Genomic DNA, 9,741 nt, shown 5'->3' with positions numbered 1-9,741 from the left:
CCAAGTTATTCACTGCCATAGCATGAGTAATTACGAGAATTACAGATTGCTTTAGATAAATCTATGTGGGAATATGAGAAATACATGTTTCTTATTCAAACAGAAAAATAAATGAGACTTCTGGTTTAGATTTCATAGTGATGACGAAAATTTTGAGACAACTTTGGGAAACTATGACTAAATAATACGAGTTTCTTTCATAATACACACATTCAGGTTAAAGCACGTAAATAACTCAAGTAATATGAATGATCTAGTTTAAGACAAAGCAAAACATTGACGGTGGGTAAGAGGGTGACGTGGCACACCTCCCTGGCTGCCTTGATTCAGTGTAGTGGATAGCGTCCGGCTCTCTGACCAGAACAGGCATGACGGCCAGCTGACACCCCGCCACCTCCGTCACCTGGCCCTCCTGCCAGGGTTGGTCGGTAAGTGAACACCCGGGCAGTGGTTTCCAGCATTTTTGAGGTCGTGTCTCTTCTGTGCCTCTGATACTTGACCTTGGCACATTTACCGGAGTGGGAACAGGGCAGGTTTTCATGTAATCTTGGACTTTATTGATTATGAGTCTCTAATTCATGATATAGAGTGACGAACCAATATACTGTTTCTTCTTAGTTTAGTCAAATTCCTCCGCAAGTTGTTTCTGTCTTGTGCCTTTCTTTTTCTTTCTTTTATTTTCTTTTTTTGCTAATCCTCACTCAAAATTTTAACTAATCATTTAACTTTCTAACAACTGGCACTAACAATCTGATTACATACATCAGCACAAAATCCTTAACAAATCAATTCAAAACACAACTCTCTACAATACTAATACATCAAAAACATAAGAGTATACGAAAGCAAGGAAAGGTACAAAAAGTCTACAGGCAACACGTGGCCGTCCCTGTAGAAAGCATGCCTACTTATTTCCACCTCTCATCCTTATATCTTCATCACTGTAATCAACAACACAAACACAGCAGATCCAAATAAGTGTGCCGCTGGTCGGGTGTGTCACGGAAAGCCTTGAGTGCACGTGTTGGCAGTGGAGCAGTGTAGGGGAGCAGCAGTACAGTCAGTGAGGTAGCCAGTGTGTGGCCAGGTGACTTGCTAGTGTGGGGCTGCACTGGCTACACCCTCGCCATCACGCCCTTCTTTGCGCTTGCTGTGGAGATTACGACCACTGTGTCAACTCACGTACTGGGATGTCATGGTGTTCCTTACTGCATGCGCCATCACCAAAAATGCATAATAATGAATAAAGAAATGTGATTAATTTTGTCCGACCTCAGACTCTTCTCCATTATTCTGAAACACCTCCAATACATCTAAAACACTACAGTTGAGGTTGAACGGAACTGCAAGCGAGTTATTTTTATGTTTTTAGTGACAGATTAGCACGATTTCTGCAATAGTAATAGGAAAAACACGCTTGAGGACTTGACTAATTATCTGTGGCTTTTGAAAATAATCGCATTGATGAGAGAGCATAGCGTTTCTGAATAGATGACTGGTTCACACACTGCTCTTCCCCATACAGTCCCAGTAGCAACTCAAGTGACTCACACGCACCTCATCATTACAATCTACACTCATCCACTGGCACCATCATTGTAAAATCTTATTACCGTCAAATTAAATTCCTGTGGTCGTGATATGTAACCCTCCTCGCTCTTTCATCATGTTTGACAGCGAACGATGAGACTTCTGGTGACAGCGGCGGTTTGTGGCTGTCTATGGGAACTTATTGCAGGCAGTATGGAGTCATTCTCTCTCTCTCACACTAGGAGCAAGAGAAGGAGGAGGAGGAGGAACAGGAGAACAAGAACAATGTAAACATCGCCACCACCACCATCACCACCAATAACATCAATGAAAGTACACCACCACTGCTGCTCTTTACTGCTAGATTAGAGGTGTCCATTCGCCCTTTCACCGTGACATGTAGCAATTCACAGCTCTCTAAGCAGTGAAGACCTTATAAGCATTGACAAAAAAGAAAAGAGAAAGAAAAAAATACAGTAAAAGAATATATTTAACAATTTCTAACCAGGATAAAGCTTAGAAGTGACTGTAGAGAAGAGAAAATGTTTAATAAGTAAGAGGGAAAGTGATGAAAGGTTCTAAATGACTTGTGATATTAGTGTTGTGGTTTGACAGTGGCAGGAAGGAGTGGGAGGCAGAGGGAAAGGCAGTGTTGTCATGCACGCAGTCCCTGTTTGTGCCTGTGGCTCCCTCGGTTACTGTGTGTTGGGAGAGAGTCTGTTTGTTGGCGTCTTGTTCAAACACATGACTTTTCCCACTCTGCCAACATTTTGACCTGAAATAAGCAAAAGTGAAGGTTTTACACTCAGCACATCACAATACGCCCGCATGATGAAGGGAACAGATTGATGTGGAGACAGGGAGTGAGGTGGATGTCTCGGTGATGCATGCATGTGAAGCCACCCGCCAAGCTCAGTCACGTCATATGTCACACACACACACACACACACACTACTATATTCCAGCTAACGATAGAATGAAACCACGGAAGCGAGTAGAATCAGTAAACAACCTCAAAATAAAGCATCTCACACACCCCAATGAAACAAAACGCATCCACGTGGCAGCATTACCGCCTCCTCACCCAGCCAGTTTATCATTCGGTCATTACTCGCGTTTCATTCAGTATATCAATATGTAAGCACGACCTGTAGGAAAGCAAAGCGCGTGATAAAGAAAACAAAATAAAATGATAGCAAAATTCCCTTCCTTTCTCATGTTAAATAGGATCAACAAGCGGTGTCTTGACGTGATCCGCTAACTAGTGGACGCTTCCCCCTCCTCCCAGCTCCAACAATGGATGAGATAACAGGTGTGTGTTCATATCCAACAGCAAGACAATGATCAGGTGTACCTTTCATCCAGGAAGTAAGCAGCGGCAGCCAATGGGTATTTGCTATCTTGTTTACACGAAAGCAAACGTCCTGCCATTCAAGCACATACAAATACCTGCAGGAACTCTCGACGTACCTTTCTCCACACCCAACAGCTGTGACGGTGACTGCAGCTGCTTGGGTAGTGTTCCGTCTTTGAAGTGGAGAAGGAGAAGGTACTAAACATATCGGAACACTCATGAGACTCACAACACAGATACTGTTTTCAAAGCTGATGATTACAGAGAGGAAGAGCCTATTTCAGAAAGAAGAAAAACTAAGGGATCTTCATTAGCTTACGCTGATTGCTGTAGTTACCCATCAAAGTTATCCGTTTTCTGTAGTCATAAGAAAATGTCAATACTTTCGAGAAAATTGATATACGGGAAAGAAACAACAAATCCATCCATAAAACAAGCATATATATTGAAATGGTAAAAAAAATAAAAATATAGGAAAAGGATCATTAGAATTCGCAAACAGAATATGCTACACTCAGAATCCGGATTGGCGTCGGTCCGTTCAAGAACACAACATGGTGAGCTGCTGGTCCGCTGGATGTAAACAAACACGTGTGGCGCAGACGTGGTGGTACTGCGTATAACTCTGCCTTCTCCATTCACTCCACACGGGCCAGGTTCACTTATAGGCACACACAAGGTACGTAGGTGAACTTAGCACGTCTACAGCACATAGCACGCTTGTTATTGAGTGATTCAGCCTATCAATGTATTAACTAATTATCATTTAGCCCACTTTCTTATCATATACAGTCCTGACTATTGTAGACTGTGTTATCTGCCTTTCTCCATTATTCATGCTATCAGGTACGCTTTCCTAGTTATCACGTACATTTCTGGATACCTCGTACATGGTTCAGTAGGTTAGTGTGTTTTATTAGTGTGGCAGGAGAAGAGGTCAGTGGATGTGTCCTGCAGGGTGAAGACTCTTGCCCTTTATGCTAAGAAGTTTGATGATTTTTTTTTTTTTAATATAAGAGGAAACGCCGACCAAGGGAAAAAAAATAAAATAAAAGGCCCACTGAGGTGCCGGTCCCTAAAGAAGTATAAGAGTAGTAATGGAAGGGGACTCCGAGGATGATATAGGACTTTCCTTTTGTCATTCTTTATTGTCACTAACTTAAATACTGGCCATGGAGTGATACAAAGTAGTTTTTATTTAATTTCCTGAGAGTAAGCTTATTGGCATTAGAAAAGAGGCAAAACTGTGGTAGAAGAGGCTGTGAATGTGGTAGTGTGTTCTTTGGAGTTGGGAATGTAGTTTATTTGTAGTATTTAGCTTCTGACTTACATCTCAGTGTCTCTTTCAGTTAATGACAAATATGTCGGATGACGAAGGTGAAGCTGAGGCGCCCACCGGCCCTGTTGAGAATGCCTGGGCCATCAAGGTGCCTGAATTTAAGAAGGGAGACATGAAGAACCACCTACTGGAGGAGAGTTCATTTTCTGTTCTCTTTCCCAAGTACCGAGAAAAGTACCTGAAGGAGTGCTGGTCACTGCTGGAGAAAACTCTTGATGTAAGGCTTTATGCACATAAGTTCAAATCATCACACTTTATGTGCACTCTGTAATGTGTGCCCAACCTAATGAGATCAAACACATTCTGGTTGTATGTGCTTGGGAATGAAATAGGGAACAGTTTTTAAGTATCACTAGCTTATGGTCTGAATAATTATTGCACACCTCTATTTGATGTATTGTTGGAATCTTTCTCATGCCTGTAGTATTAATTTTTAATACAGTGATTGCAGTTTCAATACACTTTTGCATAAGTGTTACATGCTGATGTGGCAATTCAGTTTGATTAGCTACTTAGTGGTTGATTTGTGTCACAACAACTAACTCTAAGTCTGCCGAGTTATATTCTTATACATCTGACACATTCCAGTAAGGCCAAAAAAAGGTACATTTTTCAAATTTTCCATGATATTGTTCTAATTTTCTGAAATCTAGAAAATTGTACCTTTACTGTGTATAGTAATTCCACATTTGTTTGGTGCATGGTTGCAGGAGTACGGCATCAAGGCGGAGCTGGATCTGATTGAGGGCAGAATGACCGTCAAGACCACAAGGAAGACGTGGGACCCGTACATCATCATCAAGGCGAGGGACATCATCGTGCTGCTCGGAAGATCGGTTCCTGTTGAGCATGCTGTGAAGATTCTCAAAGATGATGTCACATATGAACTGATAAAGGTTATTTTGTTGTACTGTGTTCTTTGGAGTACACAGCAAGCAAGTTTTATCCATTATCTGTTTCATTTTTTGACTGCAACACAGTTTATACCTTTTCTTACTCAAATGCTCTTATGTTTGTTCAATGAAGTGGTCCACCTCTGTTAGCACTTCTTTCATGCATGTTCTCCTTTACTTTGACCATCCACCTTCTAATTGGTCTTTTTCTCCTGCTGGGATCCTCAATTTGTTTACTTAAATATACTTTCTTTTTCAAACCCTTCACTCTTCATACTTTCATTGTGGCTTTCACATTTTACCTTCCCTCCTTTCACTGATTTCACCACTCGTTACCACCACAAAATTTGCATAAGTACTGACACAGCATCTCTTATACACATTTTTATTGCCCTCACCCTCCCATCTTGTCACTCCACATGTTCCTCTAAGAAAATTTTTATATAGATATGCAGTTAACACTGTATTTATTGATTAATTTATTTTATCATTCAAGTAATCAGTTAGTTTCTTCAATCACAACACCTGCTTTGGCTGAGATGCATCACACATTCACTCTGGCTCACTCAACCACAGATAAGAAACATGGTGCGCAACAAGGATCGGTTTGTGAAGCGGCGGCAGCGGCTGGTGGGAGCCAACGGCACCACCCTCAAGGCGCTGGAGCTGCTCACAAACTGCTACGTGCTGGTGCAAGGGGCCACCGTGGCTGCTATTGGTCCTCATAAAGGAGTGCTGCAGGTCAGTGGCTTCTTGCTCAATTCCATCTATCTCTATGCCAGACCAGTAATTCCATGAGGAGGGGGCTTAGATAAGGCACACATTTGCTGGTGTGCATGATAAGCAAACTGTTGTTTTGTAGTGCAGAGGAGTGTCCAGTGCAGTGTTACAGATTGTATATTAGACTTGTGCAATTAGAATGCACTAATAGACTACCTAAGAATTGGAGAAAAGTTTTTTGCAGCCTCATGAACTCAGGAGACATGACAGTGTTGGCAGGGAATTTATAAGAGGCTTGGTTGCAGGTGGTGCGTGTTGTGAAGGAAACCATGAACAATATCCATCCTGTGTACCTACTCAAGTCACTCATGATCAAGAGGCAGCTGATGCAAGACCCAAACCTCAAGGTAAGCTAAACCCTCACCCCACACTATCCTCTCAGGTGGAAGGTTCAGTGTATCTTATTTATTTTGAGGTATATGGAATACTCATCATGTATTTGAAGGGACTTTTCAGTTATCAATATCATTTTCATTAACAGTATCTTCTTTTGAGCTCTTGTGCTCTTATCCTTACCAATTAATGAATAATGTATGGAAGTATTGAGATATATAATACATTATATCTGTCTACATACCTGATTGATATTCCCCACTAACAAGGATAGCCAAGACAAGGTGCCTCCCCCCCCACACACACACTGTACAGAAAATAACTCTTAAGCCAGTGGTTCTGAACACTAATCTTTCTCCAGAATGAGGACTGGTCCAGGTTCATCCCAAACTTTGTGGCAAAGAATGTGCAGAGGAAAAAGCCACACAAGGTGAGAAAGACAAAGAAGGAATACACGCCCTTCCCGCCGGCACCCACCGAGAGGAAGGTGGACAAAGAGATGGCCGAGGGAAAGTACTTTATAGATCAGGAAGAAAAGAAGAAAGCCAAAAAGAGAAAAATAACGGAAGAAATGAAGGAGAAAGCTGCAAGCCGACAGAAGGAGAAGAGAGCCAAGGCATTTGTGGCACCAGAGGAACCCAAGTACCAGCCGCCCACAGCTGCTGTCAACACACAAGTGGATGTGGAGGCACTCAAGAGGAAGGTCAAGAAGAAGAAGAAGGCGTAGTGTTAAGTTTTGTGATGCTGGTCACATTGAGGAGCTCCTCTCACACCACGAAGATTTTGTTACTTTTACAGTTTTATAATGTATTTTAATATCTGAAAAAAGGACAGTGTTTGTAGTTAATGATACTTTTGGCTAAGCATTCATGAATAAACCTGTTAGTCATAACAAGAATGAGGTCAACCTTCCAATTTGTTTTTAACTCTTTTCTTCTTTAATTGAATGGGAGATAGGCTTTGACCTCCAGAGACAATCATGTAATTATGTCAACTTCCTTAGGTTTTAAATGTGTATTCTTATATTCTGTCATTGTATAAGTTATAATGTTTTCACTGTGTCAGATGTTGCTACATATATGAGCAAGGGGTCAACCAACAATCCTTCCTCCAGACTCATCCAACAATTTTTTGTCTTATATCTCATGCAGGTGTGGAAAATTTTCATGGTACAACCTCATTACGGTGCAATGGACTGCTGTAGAAGAGTTAGTGCATTTTTGGTATCATCATGGAAGAAGAGGAATTCTACTTTTTTATGAAATGCATACAAAATTAAAGATCTGTTAGTTAATAACAAACTGAATAGAGAGTTGACTAAGATGAACTCCACCTTAAGTTTTACCATAAGTGAAAGTAACCATAGAGGACAGTGTTCAGCTGTGGCTGTATCCTGCATGGTCCTTTGTATCACACATTGCCTCCCATGTGGCATCATTCATGCATCTTCTCTGTGTGGGAGGAGCTTCTGTGCTTTATACATAATAAAGTATTTTGTTGTTTAATAACAATTCTTTGGCTTCAAAACAAATGCAAAGGAAAAAGTGCAGGGAAGATAAAATGTGAGGAAATCTGAATGTCTTATGATAATAACAAATAGTACATAAGAGCATAATAAATAGTAAAAGGGACTGGCCAAAAAAATTTAAAAAATAAAATAAAATAAAAGGTACTATTGTGATGCCAGTCCTTAATGAAATAAAACAACATGCATCTCACACAGACAGCAATCCAGCAAGTAAAGCCTTCCATGACAGGTGTGCCAGCCCCAGTGCCACACCACCACACCACTGACATTCAAGTTGCCACCACTCACATCTAAAACATTACAAATATGTGACAACTGTACACATTTCCACTCTGCCCATGTCTCCCTATACCAAAGATATTCACCTCCAAGTCTTGCTGCAATATTTCACACATTTTTCTTGCTCCACCGGGTTCTCCCCATTAAAAAGAAAAAGAAAGGAACAACAGTATTTTCCATTTTTTTTTTTGCTTTCACCTAATCCTTTCTGCCCAACTCCCGTAAAAAAAAAAAAGGAAAGAAAATATTCTCTCCACTCCTCTCTCCTTTCACTGTTCTCTCCATCCCAAAGTTTCACAACACACACACACCAGGTCTCCTTCCTTCCCAAAACTCCCTTATATCCTCACACGAAAGTCTTCCCTCTGCTCCATATCTCTCCGCCTCAGTACCCTTCTTCCCTCCATCCCTCCATTCCTCCCTATCTCCTTCCCTCTCTTTTTCACACCAGAAAGTTTCCCGCTCTCCCTCCTGCCCTCTCCCCGACCCCCGTCACTCGACACAGACGGCGCTGCGCAAACTTCAGGACAATGTAAGCGCCACTGAGAGTCTCTTGATGCACTCAAGAGATTTATTTTCCCTCTCTCTCTCTCTCTCTCTCTCGTGGGAAGTGTTGTGCTGGTGACCTGCATTTGTGTGTGTGTGTGTTTCACTGTTTGATCTGCTGCAATCTCTGACGAGACAGCCAGACGTTACCCTACGGAGCGAGCTCAGAGCTCATTATTTCCGATAGGCCTGAGATCAGGCACACACCACACACCGGGACAACAAGGTCACAACTCCTCGATTTACATCCCGTACTTACTCACTGCTAGGTGAACAGGGGCTACACGTGAAAGGAGACACACCCAAATATCTCCACCCGGCCGGGGAATCGAACCCCGGTCCTCTGGCTTGTGAAGCCAGCGCTCTAACACACTGCTACCGGGTGTGTGTGTGTGTGTGTGTTTACTAGTAGTTTGCAAGACTGAACTGTGTTCAGTAATGTTGAAAATAGAGAAAAAAAAAAATTCTTGTGACAAGACTGTGTGATGAAAATGCACTTTTTTTTTCTTTTACCTAAGGCCGGATTGCCATTTCCACGCTCACCAATATATATATATATATATATATATATATATATATATATATATATATATATATATATATTTTTTTTTTTTTTTTAGAGGTTTCAGTTTCATACGTTTAGGTTAGAGTTTTCCTAATATGAGGGAAGAGTCAATTAAAAAAACACATCAACAAATAACCAGATTCGCATGCACACCCTCCTCACAACACTTATCGAGGAACACACACACACACACACACACACACACACACACACACACACACACACACACACACACACACACACACAAATATCAATAAAATTCTCGTGATGCCTTTCCTTCCTCCACTGACGATGCAGGGCCCTAGTTAAACTGTCACTACAATCACAAAAGCACCCTTGAAAACCTCAGTGACTTCCACTACAGCCTGTTGAAAGTTGTGGAGATAAGACGCGGAAACGTTTGAGGATGAGAGCCTGAGGGGATAATCAAGCCCACATTTTCCTTCTTTTCCCTTCCACTCTCACCGTGCAAGGAACAAGTCACCTTTAGGAGCGTCTGAGAGAGTTCGCAAGCTTAATATAACATCACCTCCTTTAGAATATACCAATCATAAACACACTGTCTATAATACTTCTAAGATACACTAAATCAAT

The 9,741-nt window shown here is 41.5% G+C and overlaps 1 protein-coding gene across 1 annotated transcript; it reads left to right on the top strand.

The window, feature by feature from the left end:
• Positions 1-3,408: 3,408 nt before the first annotated feature.
• LOC123505704 (KRR1 small subunit processome component homolog) lies at positions 3,409-7,734 on the top strand. The gene is made up of 6 exons (XM_045257352.1): positions 3,409-3,563; positions 4,234-4,440; positions 4,934-5,119; positions 5,693-5,857; positions 6,142-6,243; positions 6,591-7,734. The coding sequence occupies exons 2-6, from the start codon at positions 4,237-4,239 to the stop codon at positions 6,954-6,956; spliced, it is 1,023 nt and encodes a 340-aa protein (XP_045113287.1). The 5' UTR covers positions 3,409-3,563; positions 4,234-4,236; the 3' UTR covers positions 6,957-7,734.
• The last annotated feature ends 2,007 nt before the right edge of the window (positions 7,735-9,741 follow it).

This window comes from Portunus trituberculatus, chromosome 18 (genome assembly GCF_017591435.1).
Source record: "Portunus trituberculatus isolate SZX2019 chromosome 18, ASM1759143v1, whole genome shotgun sequence".
Classification (NCBI taxonomy): domain Eukaryota; kingdom Metazoa; phylum Arthropoda; class Malacostraca; order Decapoda; family Portunidae; genus Portunus; species Portunus trituberculatus.
The sequence above is the reverse complement of the archived record's forward strand: the minus strand, read 5'-3'. Positions and strand labels throughout refer to the sequence as shown.